The sequence below is a fragment of the Ascidia mentula genome, chromosome 5 (genome assembly GCF_947561715.1).
Source record: "Ascidia mentula chromosome 5, kaAscMent1.1, whole genome shotgun sequence".
In the NCBI taxonomy this organism is placed as follows: domain Eukaryota; kingdom Metazoa; phylum Chordata; class Ascidiacea; order Phlebobranchia; family Ascidiidae; genus Ascidia; species Ascidia mentula.
In genome coordinates, this window is record NC_138570.1 from 21,720,966 (window position 1) to 21,739,306 (window position 18,341).

The 18,341-nt window shown below is 36.1% G+C and overlaps 3 protein-coding genes across 5 annotated transcripts; all 3 read left to right on the top strand.

The window, feature by feature from the left end:
• The first annotated feature begins 3,796 nt into the window (after window positions 1-3,796).
• On the top strand, window positions 3,797-5,740 carry LOC145903223 (procathepsin L-like). The gene is made up of 7 exons (XM_082991288.1): window positions 3,797-3,952; window positions 4,102-4,258; window positions 4,310-4,398; window positions 4,459-4,635; window positions 4,707-4,875; window positions 4,929-5,070; window positions 5,578-5,740. The coding sequence occupies exons 1-7, from the start codon at window positions 3,797-3,799 to the stop codon at window positions 5,738-5,740; spliced, it is 1,053 nt and encodes a 350-aa protein (XP_082847414.1).
• Window positions 5,741-7,575: 1,835 nt separating this feature from the next.
• On the top strand, window positions 7,576-11,844 carry LOC145903224 (cathepsin K-like). The gene is made up of 13 exons (XM_082991289.1): window positions 7,576-7,755; window positions 8,129-8,302; window positions 8,360-8,540; window positions 8,596-8,728; window positions 8,983-9,085; window positions 9,205-9,319; window positions 9,494-9,636; window positions 9,699-9,896; window positions 9,958-10,134; window positions 10,422-10,596; window positions 10,813-10,957; window positions 11,074-11,183; window positions 11,647-11,844. The coding sequence occupies exons 1-13, from the start codon at window positions 7,576-7,578 to the stop codon at window positions 11,673-11,675; spliced, it is 1,863 nt and encodes a 620-aa protein (XP_082847415.1). The 3' UTR covers window positions 11,676-11,844.
• Window positions 11,845-14,861: 3,017 nt separating this feature from the next.
• Window positions 14,862-18,330, top strand: LOC145901736 (uncharacterized). 3 transcript variants are annotated; one of them, XM_082989506.1, is made up of 8 exons: window positions 14,862-15,254; window positions 15,321-15,465; window positions 15,546-16,168; window positions 16,225-16,401; window positions 16,474-16,674; window positions 16,725-16,851; window positions 17,019-17,053; window positions 18,273-18,330. In XM_082989506.1, the coding sequence occupies exons 3-5, from the start codon at window positions 15,980-15,982 to the stop codon at window positions 16,597-16,599; spliced, it is 492 nt and encodes a 163-aa protein (XP_082845632.1). In that variant the 5' UTR covers window positions 14,862-15,254; window positions 15,321-15,465; window positions 15,546-15,979; the 3' UTR covers window positions 16,600-16,674; window positions 16,725-16,851; window positions 17,019-17,053; window positions 18,273-18,330. The 3 variants fall into 3 exon arrangements, with proteins under 3 accessions (XP_082845632.1, XP_082845631.1, XP_082845633.1); XM_082989505.1 differs by lacking the exon at window positions 18,273-18,330 and having other exon boundaries at window positions 17,019-17,442; XM_082989507.1 differs by lacking the exon at window positions 18,273-18,330 and having other exon boundaries at window positions 16,570-16,674; window positions 17,019-17,442.
• Window positions 18,331-18,341: the final 11 nt, after the last annotated feature.

Here is an 18,341-nt window from a genome sequence, read left to right on the forward strand (position 1 = left end):
ATACAAATTTTGTTTCCCACTATGGGCAACATAGTGAGTAACGGATCAAAGGCATTTGTAAACAAATTTTGTTTCGAAAACAAATTTTGTTTCCCGCTATGCACAACATAGTGAGTAGCGGATCAAAGTGATTTGTAAACGAATTTTGTTTCGAAAACAAATTTTGTTTCCCACTATGGAGAACATAGTGAGTAACGGATCAAAGTGATTTGTAAACGAATTTTGTTTCGAAAACAAATTTTGTTTCCCACTATGGACAACATAGTGAGTAACGGATCAAAGTGATTTGTAAACGAATTTTGTTTCGAAAACAAATTTTGTTTCCCGCTATGGGCAACATAGTGAGTAACGGATCAAAGTGATTTGTGAACGAATTTTGTTTCGAAAACAAATTTTGTTTCCCACTATGGGCAACATAGTGAGTAACGATCAAAGTGATTTGCAAACGAATTTTGTTTCGAAAACAAATTTTGTTTCCCGCTATTCACAACATAGTGAGTAACGGATCAAAGTGATTTGCAAACGAATGTTGTTTCGAAAACAAATTTTGTTTCCCGCTATGCACAACATAGTGATTAAAAGATCAAATGCATTTGTAAACGAATTTTGTGTCGAAAATAAATTTTGTTTCCTGGTACGTACAACATAGAAAGTAACGGACTAAAGGCATTTGTAAACGAATTTTGTTTCGAAAACAAATTTTGTTTCCCGGTATGGACAACATAGTAAGTAACGATTCAAATGCCTTTGTAAACGAATTTTGTTTCGATAACAAATTTTGTTTCCCGGTGTGGACAACATGGAGAGTAACGATTCAAATGCCTTTGTAAACGAATTTTGTGTCGAAAATAAATTTTGTTTCCTGGTACGTACAACATAGAAAGTAACGGACTAAAGGCATTTGTAAACGAATTTTGTTTCGAAAACAAATTTTGTTTCCCGGTATGGACAACATAGTAAGTAACGATTCAAATGCCTTTGTAAACGAATTTTGTTTCGATAACAAATTTTGTTTCCCGGTGTGGACAACATGGAGAGTAACGATTCAAATGCCTTTGTAAACGAATTTTGTGTCGAAAATAAATTTTGTTTCCTGGTACGTACAACATAGAAAGTAACGGACTAAAGGCATTTGTAAACGAATTTTGTTTCGAAAACAAATTTTGTTTCCCGGTATGGACAACATAGTAAGTAACGATTCAAATGCCTTTGTAAACGAATTTTGTTTCGAAAATAAATTTTGTTTCGTGGTACGTACAACATAGAAAGTAACGGACTAAAGGCATTTGTAAACGAATTTTGTTTCGAAAACAAATTTTGTTTCCCGGTATGGACAACATGGAGAGTAACGATTCAAATGCCTTTGTAAACGAATTTTGTTTCGAAAATAAATTTTGTTTCCTGGTACGTACAACATAGAAAGTAACGGACTAAAGGCATTTGTAAACGAATTTTGTTTCGAAAACAAATTTTGTTTCCCGGTATGGACAACATAGTAAGTAACGATTCAAATGCCTTTGTAAACGAATTTTGTTTCGATAACAAATTTTGTTTCCCGGTGTGGACAACATGGAGAGTAACGATTCAAATGCCTTTGTAAACGAATTTTGTGTCGAAAATAAATTTTGTTTCCTGGTACGTACAACATAGAAAGTAACGGACTAAAGGCATTTGTAAACGAATTTTGTTTCGAAAACAAATTTTGTTTCCCGGTATGGACAACATAGTAAGTAACGATTCAAATGCCTTTGTAAACGAATTTTGTTTCGATAACAAATTTTGTTTCCCGGTGTGGACAACATGGAGAGTAACGATTCAAATGCCTTTGTAAACGAATTTTGTGTCGAAAATAAATTTTGTTTCCTGGTACGTACAACATAGAAAGTAACGGACTAAAGGCATTTGTAAACGAATTTTGTTTCGAAAACAAATTTTGTTTCCCGGTATGGACAACATAGTAAGTAACGATTCAAATGCCTTTGTAAACGAATTTTGTTTCGATAACAAATTTTGTTTCCCGGTGTGGACAACATGGAGAGTAACGGACTAAAGGCATTTGTAAACGAATTTTGTTTCGAAAACAAATTTTGTTTCCCGGTATGGACAACATAGTAAGTAACGATTCAAATGCCTTTGTAAACGAATTTTGTTTCGATAACAAATTTTGTTTCCCGGTGTGGACAACATGGAGAGTAACGATTCAAATGCCTTTGTAGACGAATTTTGTTTCGAAAATAAATTTTGTTTCCTGGTACGTACAACATAGAAAGTAAAGGACTAAAGGCATTTGTAAACGAATTTTGTTTCGAAAACAAATTTTGTTTCCCGGTATGGACAACATTGGAGGTAACGGATCAAAGGCATTTGTGAACGAATTTTGTTTCGAAAATAAATTTTGTTTCCTGGTACGTACAACATGGAAAGTAACGGACTAAAGGCATTTGTAAACGAATTTTGTTTCGAAAACAAATTTTGTTTCCCGGTATGGACAACATAGTAAGTAACGATTCAAATGCCTTTGTAAACGAATTTTGTTTCGATAACAAATTTTGTTTCCCGGTGTGGACAACATGGAGAGTAACGATTCAAATGCCTTTGTAAACGAATTTTGTGTCGAAAATAAATTTTGTTTCCTGGTACGTACAACATAGAAAGTAACGGACTAAAGGCATTTGTAAACGAATTTTGTTTCGAAAACAAATTTTGTTTCCCGGTATGGACAACATAGTAAGTAACGATTCAAATGCCTTTGTAAACGAATTTTGTTTCGATAACAAATTTTGTTTCCCGGTGTGGACAACATGGAGAGTAACGATTCAAATGCCTTTGTAGACGAATTTTGTTTCGAAAATAAATTTTGTTTCCTGGTACGTACAACATAGAAAGTAAAGGACTAAAGGCATTTGTAAACGAATTTTGTTTCGAAAACAAATTTTGTTTCCCGGTATGGACAACATTGGAGGTAACGGATCAAAGGCATTTGTGAACGAATTTTGTTTCGAAAATAAATTTTGTTTCCTGGTACGTACAACATGGAAAGTAACGGACTAAAGGCATTTGTAAACGAATTTTGTTTCGAAAACAAATTTTGTTTCCCGGTATGAACAACATGGTGAGTAACGGATCAAAGGCATTTGTAAACGAATTTTATTTCGAAAACAAATTTTGTTTCCCGGCGTGGACGACGTGGAGAGTAACGATTCAAAGGCATTTGTAAACGAATTTTGTTTGGAATACAAATTTTGTTTCCCGTTACAAATTTTGTTTTCACAGTTTCATTTTTGTTACTTCAATATTTAAGCATTTCAAAACGGACTTTGATTTGTTAACAAAATTTGTTGACAAAAATATGTTTTTGAATACTGACGTCATTATATTGAATACCAGTTCTTTGTTTCCATCAAGCGGTATTTACTTTTTGAAATAAAGTTTTTCCAAAAAATTTGTTTCGAATTTCGTGTTTAACCATAACCACCTTTTCTCAAATTCGTTTTGAACTCTGTTTCGAATTTTGCTTTTGGAAACACAATTGATTATTTCAAAACAAAATTTGTTTCGGGAAAACGAAATCCGAAACTAATTTTTTTTTCTGATGGAAAAATGTATAGGCCACCATATCCAACGCCTTTTCTGAATGAGAGACATCATTAAAGATTCTGTTTGGGTTGCTGTGGTTGTGTTGATGGTATGAGGTCGCCGATCAATTCCTCACACGGCTCATTTTACACCCGCGCTGCCGAAATAATTCCTTAACATTATCAGGCCTTTTCCGCGTTTTTCACGTGCTGTAATAACCATGACTGTTTCAGAAATCAAGTACAAGAATGAAGATGAAGAGCAAAAGAGAAAGAGTGCTTGGGAAACAAATTTAAACAAAATTAAAAATCACAATTTGAGATGTAAACAAGGAGAGGTTACTTACCGCATTGGTCTATCAGCATTTAGTGATAAGGTTTGCGAAATAACGTTCAGTTACGTAAGAGTTTTTTTAATTTTTTTGGTTATTAATTTGTGGAAATAATCATTTTCGGCTAAATTTAAAATTTAACAAAAGTAGTAAAATCAACAAAAGTCTGTAATATGTATACCAAAAAATAACAGAATCCTGAAGATCTTCCTTGGATCAATGGTGCTAACGTCGAAACAAGTGATGAGTCTGATAATGAAGATGATGATGACGATGATGATAGTGGGGATGATGATAGTGAAGATGATGATGATGCTTGTGGTGGTGCTACTTATAAAATGCTTCACGGAGGTAAAATCAACACTGGAGAATTCACATATCTTTAATTTATTTATCCGCAAGGTACCGGTGACAGAGACTGGAGAGATGAGGGGTGTGTCACTGACATTAAAGACCAAAAAGATTTGCCAGTTTGCTGGATATTTGCCGCTGTAAGTGCCTGGTTGAACCCATATGTGTTTTGTCATTGTTTTGTCACAAGTAACTTTTAGGTTGGTGCAGTGGAATCTCATAACAAAATTAAGAATGGAGAATTAATCAAACTATCAGAACAACAACTTGTTGATTGTATGAAAAATGGTGACTGTAGTGGAAAATCGAGACACGCATTTAAACATATCAAAAAATATGGCACAAGAAGCTCTCAACAGTACCCGTATAATGGAAAAGTTTGTATATTGTGTTGCCGATATTACGTATTACCTTTGTGGTGTGATTATACTCATATGTACCAATTTAGAGAGAGGATTGCAAACAGGAAGCAACAAAAGTTGTGTGCAAAATTACTGATTGGATAAAAATTAACAATGAAAATGAGCTGATGACAATCGTGAGAGAACAAGGACCTGTTGCGGTTTGTCTCACCATATCGGACTTCTTTTCATTTTCTCAAGTTACGGATTTTGATGGTAACTGAACATATTAACTTTAGGATGGAAATATCAATTTAACTTTCATTCAGAAATATATTTTGATCCGGACTGGAAATCTGTACCCCCAATAATAGAAGATCCCAACCAATTTAGGCATTATGTTTTGGTGGTTGGAATCGGGACTGATGAAGATAAAGAGGTCGTGAAAGATTACTGGATTATCAAAAACAGGTTAAAAGATTTGCAAACTTTTGTGTTTCTTTATATTTGTTTGAAAATTGATAAAACAATTGAATGAAATACTGGGCAAGCACACTCATTTATAGGGAAGTAAATTGCATTTAAAATACCACGCACACAAACAAGAAACACGCAGAATGGACTGCGGCACATTCCACGAATCACGTGGCTGTGGCATGCAAGGGCACTGTTGCTGCTGTGTATATGTAATGAGGCGTGACCACAACACAAACAATGGGTACACGAAACTATTTGAGTAATATTACTCAACCAACTAAATGCAAAACACATTGTTTGAATGAACATTAAAGTCTTCTTAACCTTTGCACATTTATTGTTATTTCATCTATTCTGGTTGTTTATTACTACCATGTGTTTTGCACAGTCTGTCGTAAGTGCTGTGTTAAACGCAATACTTACATAACTATTTGTTGTCTGTAGGACTAACATGCAACTTAAGTTGATCAAAAAAATTAAATATAAATTGATATTTTGCAGTTGGGGAAAATACACCAATGGTGAAAATTCCGGTTTCCTGAAGATTGCAAGGAATGAAAACCATTGCAACATTACTGCTTATGCATATTATCCTGTAGTGAAACATAGTCTACAAGCTTTTCAGCTTCGAAATATGGATTATTGTAAATATTTCATCGAATGAGGATCGTGGAATTCCTACCCAAATATTGTCGACATTTTGCATCTTGCTTTATACGATCCAAATTCTCATTAAAATGATGTGCTGCTTCTATGTTGCAAGTATAATGTGTTAAAAAGATTGAAAATCCAAATGTATTATACTAAAAATTTTTTTTAGTAATGTACTATGTCTGTCGAACTATATTTAACTGATTGTTTGTGATAACAGATTGTTGCGCATGACATGTAAGAATGAACCATTAATCTGTGCGGCGTCTTTGCAAAACTTAACACAACAATTAATAGGGCTTTTGGTGGCAGGTTACTATAAAATGTACTTTGTACGTAACTACGTAAAATGGCATTCAAGATAATAAGAACATTGTTCACACAAACAGCCGGATTACGTCATTAACATTCGGAACCCTCTTCCAACCTGTAATAAAGGCCCTTAGGAAAGTGTTTTAGCATCTCAATTCACAATGTGCAAAAACGGTCTTTAAAATCAATCGACTGACGATTTGCAATTTGATATTAATTCCCACTCGATATGTGTGTTCTCACGCGATTTTATTGTTCAGTTAAAACTGTTTGCTTCGGTTGCCTTAGAAATGTTAGATTTCTTGTGTGAAAAAAACATTAATTTGTGTTTGAGTAACTGTCTGTCCTTTGTTAAATGTTTACTGAGAGCAAGTCTTTGGTCGTTTCTTTTTTTCAGAACTCTAAATGGCCTCCCCTCTCTCCAGTTTATATAATGGATGATTTCTCGTGCAACGTAGTCTACTCTACGTCTAATCTAGCCTTTTCTTCTTAAGGCTTACTTTGCTTTCACATCGCTTCGAGTTTTGGTTCTGTATTACTCATGTGCGTTGCAAGCGTATATAATTCATCAGCTGACTAACTCTTATGTAATAAATAGTGGCGTGGTTTTACATCAGGTTTTCAATTAAAGTCAGGTTAGGGAACACAACAATTAGAACTCATGTGCGTTTTTTTTCTCGGTTTCTTACCAATTAGGCACATTAGTTGAGTGACAGGCACTTCTAAACGCAAGTAATATTATTCTGTGTTGAACAAAATATGTCACTGTTGTAATCTAATGTAGGCACTGTGAATAATAAAAACCATGGAAATCTCACAATTCAGCCATGGTTGGGTACATTCAAGGACTGAACTTGAAAAGCGAAAGGTTTTAAGTATTTGTTTGATAGAAAACAAGATAGGGAGTGAGGGGAGTGCTGGGGAGTGAAAAATGGAGAAGTTGAAAAAGGTGGAAATGCGGGTTACAAGAAAGTAGCCAAGAATCGTGGAAACAATTGCAACATTGCTGGGGACGCCCTGTATCCCAGGATGCAGGATTTTAGAGTGACAGCTTAATCGTAAATACAGTGATACTCAAATTAAAAATACGGTAGTATAGGTGCTGGGTCAATGTATATTTGATTGATTAAATGTCGATTAACGATCTGGTTTGATTTAAGTAGAACAAAGAAAAAAGCAAATCACAAAAACGTATAAGTGTAAGGGAGGTGGCACAACCCAAGGCAGCTCGTCATTTTGGATTAGCTAACCTAGCCATCAGGCTGCCCGGTGAAGTTTAATTATTTTTTCCACAATTCAGATGTGAACTGCGGGCCTCTGTCAGACGATATCTCTGTTGGGATCCCGAAGCGGGCAATCCAATGAAATATAAATGCTCTTGCGCAAGTGGCGGTTTGTCGCAATTTTCTTTTCGGCTCTCACTTAATCGCTTTAGTGGTGAGGTACATGTTTTAGGGCATATTTCCTCCTTTCCAGTTTTGTGAGATATTACGCACTCCATATTTTTATTGGTAGTGCGATCAGGAATTATGAATGATGAATGGATTGGATTTTACGACTTCGTCACAAAATGGTATGTTGGGACAATCCTATGACACGATCACCAAAGTCAGAAGAAGAGAAGATCATCCCCCGTGCAAAGATTGGCGCAGTGAAAGATGCGTGACGTCAGTGAAGAATCAAAGAGAATTACCCTCATGTTGGATATTTAGCGCAGTAAGTTTTTTTTTCCGAAACGTTTGTAAATATATAGCAGTCATTTGCAATTAATATCAGTCACAACTTGCAGTTTATTTCCTTAGAAATGAGGGTAAGATTTTCACAAAAGGTTTCTTTACCCCAGATCATGACATATTACATGGGATAAATAATATTTTTTGATGCAAATCTTCGCAGACAAAGTCACGAAAAAATATTGTGATGACTATCAACTGCTTTTATATTAAAATGATCCTCCTATCTGCGTGTCGAGGGCTCCCTAACAACCTTGATCATTGTTTAGTCACTCTCGAACTACGATGCGTATAAAGCGAAAAATTTTTCCAGATTTACACCAGACTTACATCAAGTATTTTGCGTGGAAAATTAGAAAAGTGTTGAGTCGCAAAACAAAATTAGGAATGGCAACCTGATAAAGCTTTCGGAAGAGCAATTGATTGCTGACCTTTCGAAAGGATATCAACAAGGAGATTTAGAATGGGCTTTTCAATACATAAAAATTAAAGGATTACACAGAGACGAAGAATACCTCAATATTGCTGAGGTAAACTGTCAATATTTTATGATTTGTTGTTATTCTAGCATTTGTACATTTGAACAGCAAAATGAAACTGTGAGAAAATCCACCGCAGAAAACACTGCAGTCACAATTAGTGAGTGGGAATCGATTCCTTATGGAAACGAGAAAGAATTGGAAACAGTTGTTTCACAAGTTGGTCCGGTTGCTGCAAGTTTGTTGGTTTCTGACAAGTTTAAATATCTAAATCACAGAAACCACGATGGTAACGCTTTATTAATTGTGGTAAATTTTCCACTGTAACATAACTTGCAACTCAGATATTTTCTATGACTCTGGTGAATACGACGAAGCAAATGAAAACTCTCTGGCGCACGCAGTGTTGGTTGTTGGATATGGAAGAGATTCTTCCAAACAAGAAGGAGAAGACAAGTACTGGATTGTTAAAGAAAGGTATGAACAGTTTGCAAATGGAGGACGAAGCTTAATTGAAGTAAGCCGAGAAATCACGAGCGTTAATTCTCCGTCAACACAAAAAAGAATAACAATGAAACAATGCAAAATTAAACTTGGATGAAAGACGAAATTCTGAATCATAACTGACGTAACATAGTGTTGCTTAGATTTGATGATGAAACACTTAGTAACTATGTGCATTTGACTCGTGCTTTATTGATTAGAACTGAAGTTTTATTTACGTTTTCTAGTTGGGGAACCGATGATAAAAATGATCCGACTTCTGGCTACAAGAAAATTGCAAAAAATCGAGGGAATAATTGCTTCATTGCTGGAAGAGCCATGTATCCTGTGGTAAGCCAACACTGTCTCTACAATGTTGTCTCAAACGAAATATTTGCATCGCTTCCAGGATTAAATTTTGCTTGTCTACTGAATATTTTATATTATTTAGAATAATAATCTTAAAACAGGTGTGCGAAATCCCGTCAGATAAAGTTTTGGTGAAAGAAGTCGCAGTTTCCCATTTAGATTTCGCGGTTGAAGAAGAACGTTACATGTCTTGGCAGGAATGGAAAAATAAATACAGTGAGTTTGCATGTGTGTTGTTATGCTACAACGTGGATGTCAGTATATATTTCTGTTCTGCTCCATAGAAGCTGTCAAAAATATTAAAACCTTTCTAGCTTTTTAACTAAAAGTTATTTTAAATATCTTTTTACCTCGAGTAGAAAACTGCAGTAAAGCAAATTTCCTACATAGACAAAAATTATGAAAATGATCAAGAAGAGCGAAAAAGGAAGGAGATTTGGAAGAAGAATTTAGAAGAGATTAAAGATCACAATCGAAGATATCACAACGGGGAGTTCACCTACCGAAATTACTTGAATCAGTTCAGTGATCAGGTGAAACCCCTTTTACATGGGAATTTACGACAAATTTTTATAAAACTTTTATTACTTTGAAGGAACTTGAAGAGCTTCAATGGATGAGTGGAGTCGATTTAAACTTAAACGACGAAACGCGAGAAGGTTTAATACCGGATGACGATGATGAAGGCTTGGTTGGGGCATCTGGATTTTTCGAGCTTGATTGGCGGGAAATGGGATGCGTTACCGAAGTACAGAATCAAATGAGGTTGCCATCATGCTGGATCTTTAGCGCAGTAAAAATAAGTGATCTACTTTCCCCATACTTTCTTGCGTTGCTTTAAATTTGTATCGTAGGTGGCCGCCATTGAATACCACAACCAACTTCTGAACGGAACGTTGATCAAAATGTCAGAACAACAAATTGTTGATTGCCAACGAAGGGGAAACCGCAAAGGGAGACTTGATTGGGCGTTCAATTTCGTCAGACAACACGGCATTATGAGAGCTGAGCAATACCCATATGTTGGAAGGGTAAATTTTAGAAACGTATAATATACAACACACAACAGCAACAGCAACAAATCTAGTTGGCTACGAATGCCACCTTTTTTCCTATGTCACATATAAGTATAAATGAATATTAGATTAAAATATCACAAATTAAGGCAAACATGTGCTTAACGTTTTGAAAAAACACTGTTTATTCTTTCTTTCCAAGCTATTTAGTTTCCACATGTTTATCTGAGTTTGGAAAGGAATTTTTGTAAATGAACTCTTGTAAATGAAAAAACCCAAACAATCTACCATCTAATCAACAGAGGCAACCTTGTCAAATGGTCGCAAACGAAGTTGTGTGCAAAACTAGAGGATGGCTGTCAGTAGCAGAGAATGATGAAAGCGATCTTGAGCGAATTGTGAGGGATGAGGGACCTGTTGCCGTTTGTCTGAAGGTTTCTGATTTGAAAAAGTTTAAAAGACAAACCAACTACCAAGGTAATTAACAACATGTAATGTGTAAACCACATAGTTGGGTTCGATTTGTTTGAACAATTGGTCGAGAATACGCACAGCTAAGCAAATTAGGTTCTAATAATTCAGGTACAAAAGCTGAAAATGACACCATCCATCTCCAGTTCTGTTTAAAAGAGAATTTCCGGATAAACTGATTCGATATAAACAGGTTTTGCTATCAAATTTTGCTTCTTTCAGATATATTTTATGATCCCAATTGGAGAGAAGTCAATAACAATCCAACAAATCCAAATCACTTAATACACGCTGTGTTGGTTGTTGGATACGGAGAGGACTCAAGCAAACCAAAAGGTCAAAGGAAGTACTGGATCATCAAAAACAGGTATTAAAAATATGACATAAAAGTATGATTGTATTATTTTAAGCTTTCTGACTAAAACTAGTAAACATATACCTTTAATACCAATACTATCTTCTCATATTCTTTATGTTGTGAAGTTGGGGAATGGAAGGAGAAGAAGGCGAAAATGCCGGTTACAAAAAAATAGCCAAGTATCGTGACAACAATTGTAACATTGCTGGGAATGCTATGTATCCTGTGGTGATGGGTAGGTTCCTTCCAATTTGTTTATGTAACACGAACTGGAGGTCAAGTAAAACCTGTAATCCCCCATCTGTTTGGCAGTAATGTTTCATGCAATGGCAGGATCGCCCCACTGTGCAGTTCCTTACTTGGCGATCACAACTATCGTATCGAGATCATTAGGTTTACAGGCTTCGCAGTAGAGATTCCCTACGTATATGTGAAGGTTGCCTGGCAAGTTGTGCGCTTGCGCACCAGTGTTTGGCCACAATATTACTTGGTAAAGCGTTGGACCTGGTTAGTCCAGGGTCGTGAGTTTAAACCACAGCGGAAGCTTGATTTTTTAAATGCTGGTGCAAATTGTTGGGAAAATTGACTGAACCTGCTAGACTGCAATGTCTGGGCTGCGAAGCCGGAAAACACAATGGCCCACATGTTTGGTGTAATCATTTTCATCCACGGATAAATATATATTTTTTACCATCTAGGAGGATTTTCTCATCCTATCGTGGATTAAATGACGAACTGATTATATTCCAAATCAAAACAAGTTTGGCCGCGGCGAAAAATCACAATTTTATGTTTGTTATCATATCAATATCATTTACGCTAATTTCAATTTTAACATTCGTTGAATGTGTAATGTATGGAAACCGTTTCTATAAATTATGTTAAAATGTTTCTGATTTTATGTTACATAAATTGTACATAGTGCGACAAAGAATTATATCTCGTAATTTGTAAAATTAGTGTGTTTTCTCTAATATTCATGTGTATTCATGTGGAATGTGAGTAATAGTTGAATAAACCAATGTACAATTCTACATTTGAATGCTGATAGAGGCTGGAAGCAAAATGTAAATCAGTGCAGGGCCTTTATCGTGTCCAGAACTAAGAACTGCTTACATTTGTGATGCGTACAGATAAAAATCATCAGTGTTTTTAAAAGAGTAATTGGTGTTTGACGCTTTGATGGGAGGCATTAATACAAAATAATATGGAATAATCACCATCAAGGTTGCTGTATCGAGTCTGATCTGTCTAGGACCGGTCGCAACAATTCCTGAATATTTAGGGATTGTTTCATCTCTTACTGACGCAACCCAATTCTAAACACATCACAAATTAATGGATTGTAAAAAGTAATAAAATGGCATTGCTAATCAAATTTTCAAACCGTCCTTTTGTCTCTTACATCTGCTTCGTTTTCCTACAAATTCGCTGTTTTGCGCCATAGGTGACTTCACGTCCGAGCGCTTCAAATTTCTCATTTGCATTATCTCCTGTCAAAGGGAAAACCTTAGGCAAGCATATCAGAAAACATGTCGCTTTCATACTTGCATCAACAGGATTTAATTTTCGCGAAAATTTTCTTGTAGGATCCTGCTAGTTGGTGGCAAACTCTCTTGCTTGTGACCACGTGTAAGACCAGTGACGACCAGCAGATAACTTTCATTCGATAAAAACCGCTCGAATATCGCTCGAAAAATTATTTATGAATCTGGCCGCTGGATGTCGAGAAAGAGTCAAAAATTCTCGCAGCGAAAAAAATGCGGCGGTTAAGCGCCCGATCCATGTACAACAATCACCCGCACAAAAATGATTCCACTGGTTGAAAAGCACTGAACTAGTGCATTGTCATATTCAATGCATTTTTGTAATAGGTTTGGCAACATAAATCCTCATTGATTTTTATTTGGAAACTTTTCAAATTCTTTTATACTTTGTATGTTGCACGGCTTGACTAACCAAACCAGTTATAAGGTCTAAACAATATTCACAAACACACATGGTTACGTTATTTCGGCCGAAAAAATCAAACTTGTTTGATCGCGTCGGATGGCCAATCGACATCGCATCTGTGGGCAACTGTTAATAATGTTATTCGTCTAAAGTCAAACTATACACAGCGGCTTTCCGCCCTCAGGCAAATGGACTTGTGGAAAGTTTCAACAGAACTCTGCAAATTGGATAGGTGAGATGCCACGGGTGTTGCTGGGGATCATGGCCAACCCGAAAGGTAATCTTCAATCCTCCAGCGCTGGGCTGGTATATGGCGAACCGATCGCTGTACCGGGTGATTGCATTCCGCACACCACCACCGCAGTTGAACCCTCGCAATTTCTAAAAAAGCTTCGCAGTTCCGTTTCTCGTGTTCTACCTGTACCAATGTCCCGCCATCGAACTTATCGTACTTTTGTTTCTGATTTGCTTTTTACTTGCGAGTATGTGTTTGTTCGGAAAGATGGAGACCGTCCTCCTTTAAATTCACCATATCAGGGACCTTTTCATGTTGTAACGCGCAACGACAAATATTTTGTGTTAGATATTTCTGGAACTCGGCAAACAGTGAAGTTTAAATGACCTTTATAAGGTTCATCTTATTGCGTCACTCAGACAACGTGTTTCAAATTATGTGACATTAGCCGCAAGGTGGCACATTACAGTCAGTAGACTTCATTGTCCCGCAGTGTGTTGTGTGGGTCAGGTGATACTTGGGAGATTTGGGATTTCCGGTGCCCCAGGTAAATCTTAAGCACAGATAACAAGGGTAAGTGGCCATTTTTACACTCTTCTAAACTAAGCATTGCATACAAACGCAAAGCTACACAAACTACAGCTAGAAAGATACAACACAACTTTCCTCTTGAATTTTTGTCGCCTCATCCGCTTGTGCGTTGGTTGTTAACACCCAGGTTAAAAGAATCGCATCAACTGAATGGAATGACGCGAAGTGGTTGTAATTCGAGATCAACTGCTCCCATCAAACAAACTCACTTAACACAAGTTGAGCCTTTGTTAATTTTGTTGAGGAGATTTTTGTCGTCACTGCGGTATAAAATTGTACATGAAGTTATTCGGTACTAGTACCAAATAATCAGGCCCAAATATATTGAAAACAAAAACTAAACAACTACGTTTCTGCAAAGTATAAAAGTTCACAAATCCCGGGCGATGACATGAAAGATGCATTCTGCGCGAAACATACAAAATTTGTACAACCCCGGGTTATTGTGACAAAACCAATGCGTTTTCCACATTAGAGCCGTCATAACATAAATTACTGCGATGTCGATACTTTTTGAGCAGTGCATACTGCAGAAAAAATCAATGTTTTACATTAATAAGTATTTTAGGGGCTTTAACCTCAATTGAGTTTGTCAACCATTTTACAAACCCTAGTAAGATACACTGCAATGCGTATCGCTTTATAAATTAGCTCTCTTTATATCCCTTGTATTAAATATGTAAAAATATCAGGTATTTAACTCTTAAAACGAAAGTCATCAGCGGTTTTTCGTACACTTGAAATCCTCTGTGTTTCCTACATTCTACAGAAATTATTTTCACGAAAGGCAAATATTCCAGATGTTGTTTGAGGTCAACTTCGTCCGACAGAAGTACAATGGCGTTCCTTTCTCGAACACAAATAAATGAAGTAGCGATTCTGTCGTCACAAGCGTGTTTTTGCAATTTTGCGCAATCCGTCGCGAGGACACTTTCCGTTGTTGTTGACTTGAAAGGTGACTCTTAGGATTGAACGAAACTTGCTACCGTGAAGTTTACATCAAAACGCATCTATTTGGTTTGGCGACGTCACCATGTAACGCTATTGTGAATGGAATTATTTCAACGAGTTGTGTATTGGACGATACAAATAAAGGTTTCGTAGTCAATATTGGGATTTAGTGAAACGGTCGTTCGTTGAGCCGAACACGAGAAGTTTATTGGAATTTTGCAGGAAAATCGTGATAATTTATCCAAATCTTGTTGGGATAGACTTGGCCAAGCATTTTGAAACTGAATAAACAGGCGCAAGTTGCGGCGTTGTATTGTTTTAAACGTTGTGGAAGATCGAGTTTCTTCACCGCATTAATTGTTTAAGACAAACTGTTGATTTTTAATTGCTCTATGGATAATCTGATTATTGGGACCAACTTTGCAAAATATCGTTTAAATTATTTTGAAAAACTCTAGTATTTAAATAGTCGTTTAAACTGAATCGTTTCTGCTATTCAGCATAAATTGATTCCTGTATCACCAGAGCAAAGCTTTGCAATGACAGTCCTATTTGACGATTGGATGAAGAAATACGGTGAGACGTTTTTGTGTAAGGGCATATTTTACAAAACGGTGTTAACCGTGTGTTTGTGGTTTACAGGGAAAAAGTACAGTGATGAGGAAGAAATGGAAAGGAGGCAAAATATCTTTGAAAAAAACATGAAAAGAATCGAAGAACACAACAAACGGGTTACAAAGCTGGAGAATATTCCTGCCGGGTATCGCTGAGTCAATTCAGTGACAAGGTAACGTTTAAACTTTGTGCTGGGTTTAAATGAAACGAAAACATTATAGGCCTACATACCTGCAAAAACTTTTTGTACAGTGACGAAGAACTTTCCAAGATGAGCGGAGTGCCAAACAAAGTTCAATTCGCAATTAAATGAACATAAACCAGTCCTTACATGAACATAAACCAGTCTTTGTAAAGTTTCTTAATCTACCGTTTGTGCCGCTTACAATCGAGTAAATACGGTATATGAGTTTTTGTTAATAGTGATATAGTAGAAAGTTAAATTATTACTGTATATGGGTTTGGTTAGTAGTTTTGTAGTCGTGTGTTACATTTGAAAAATGTATTTTTTGGTCATTTTTATTTTTGGATGTCTCTAAAATATATTTGGTATTTTATACTGTCAATCTTTTATTTTTTATTTTACACTCTCAATCTTTTTTCTGGTATTTTACACTGTCAAAAATACAAAACTGGATAAATTTTTTCGTAGATAAATAGGGGCTATTGTAAATGTAACCAAAGCTATGCGTAGAGGTCCTTTCCCCAGAGCTTCTGTGTTTCACGATAATCTGGGCAATGAAGGGGATCCAGCATATCACCAGCTAAACACACAAAGTGACCAGAGTTACGACATAAAAAACTGGCGCACGGAAGGATGCGCAACTTCAGTTCAAGACCAAGGAGATTTGCCAGTTTGTTCGATATTTAGCGCAGTACTGATTTGTGATACCAGTTTATATTTCTATTTGTTAAATATTTATACATGCAGGTGGCAGCCGTTGAATCACATAATAAGATAAAGAACGGAGAATTGGTCAAACTATCTGAACAACAATTAGTTGATTGCATGAACACAGGTTCTATGGCTACTTACCCAGAAGATGCATTCCGTTACATACAGGAACACGGCATCACAAGCAATGAGCAATATCCATATGCAGGAAGGGTAAGAAAGTGTCATGCTGTTACGATTTGAATCCAACATTTTCTGTAAAACCAACTCCTGAAAATGAAACAGAACTTGTATTGCATCAATATTAACATAAAGAGTCATGTAAATCGGAAGGAAAAGAAGTTGTCTGTACAGTCGAAGATTGTATTAAAATTACCCCAGGAACCGAAAGCAAACTGGAAGAAGTTGTGAACGACGTTGGACCAGTGGTTGTCACTTTAAAAATAAGAAACGTATTTGGATTTCTGCACCATACTAATTACGAAGGTACCAGAATGTTTTGTTGTGACAAAAAATGATTTGAAGTTTTTTAACAGATATATTTTGTAATCGAAACGACGAGGGTGAAAGTAACTTTCTATACCACGCTGTGTTGGTGGTGGGTCACGGAATAGATCCAAACAAACCCCAAGGTCAAGACGAATACTGGATCATTAAAAACAGGTAAACGAGTATATTGATTTATGCGTCGTGAAAGATGGTAAAAAAATTGGAAACTTAAAATCTAGTTATGATGGCAATTTCTTGACACATTGTCGCGACCTTCAAAACCTCCATCACGCAAAGCTCTCTGAACGACAAAAAACCTTCATTCAGTATTCCTTTTGCAGTTGGGGAGTGGACGATGGAGAAGGTGAAAATGCAGGTAACAAGAAAATTGCCAAGAATCATAGTAATAACTGCAACATTGCCGGAAATGCGGTTTATCCCGTTGTTGTCAATGGCAACTAACTACTAATTGCAGCAAAAAATTATACTGTAAGGTGACTGCATAACGAAAGTTACGAGCAGTTATGCAAATGTTGTTTGTTGCCTATTTCGATATCACAAATATAGATTGCCTTTGTATTATGTTCAGCATGGTCTTTCACGCTTGATTACAATTAATATTGTACTTGTTTTCTATGTCAACCAACTTTCTTTCTAGTGCGATTTCCGAACTTTAAAGGCAATGCATTTCTGCGTACAAGTATTTTTAAATCGTGTTGCTTACCGCAATAAATCCAACTTATGTCCCTGAAGATGGGATTTCAAAACGTCAAATTAATTATGTAAGCTGCGTACAGATGGCCACTGTTTCGACTTATAAGGTCTCATTAAGACAGCGTCTAATAAATGTTTATTGATCTTTATATGTGTGATCTTGGGAAAATTGACATACAATCCTTTGATCCAGGATTACCTTTTTGGATAAAATGGCTGTTTGGTTTGTTGGGATTTATTCACTTGCGGTTGCTTGCACAGAAAAACAACAACGACAGCTTTTTACATTAGGATTCAAACCTATTTATCCTGGCCACAAATCTCCATCAGAGTTCGTCTCTGATGTCCACAATCAGATATGTTTCCTGGTCACGAGCAACGTAATAAGTGTTTACAGGCACATTGAAGCTTTGTATTAGAGCGATTTAAATAAAAGAATGAAAAGGGCAAAATCCCTATCAGATTTCCTTCTTGTCCGGTGCTGCTGATAGTTGTCGTACGTTGATCTTAACTGCTCGTTTATTTGGAGCTGCAGCTGAAACAACCTTTTATCGAGCCATGTTTCAATTTATTGTAACTTCTGCTGTGGTGTAGTCACGCAAATTGCTTTGAAGTTTCTAACAAAAAAAGGTTCTTTTCGAACGTTGACTTAATCAATATTCAGGTTTATTCACACGCAATTTTGTTTTTGAGGTGTGTTGCGTTTCAAAAATATATAATTAGAAAATTAAGTTAAACATTTCATAGCTGACGTTTCATTTCCATCAACGTTTGATCGGTAACTGTGTAACAACTGTAAAGGTGTATAACTTGTTTGCTTTCTAAATTGGATTCAATGTTTAACATTAATTAAAACATGATGAATATTGTTTGCTTTTTAGGAAAAAATCTGTTCCCAGGAAATCGTGGAATGAACTTTGTTGGACGAACTATTACTAATATACGAAAGT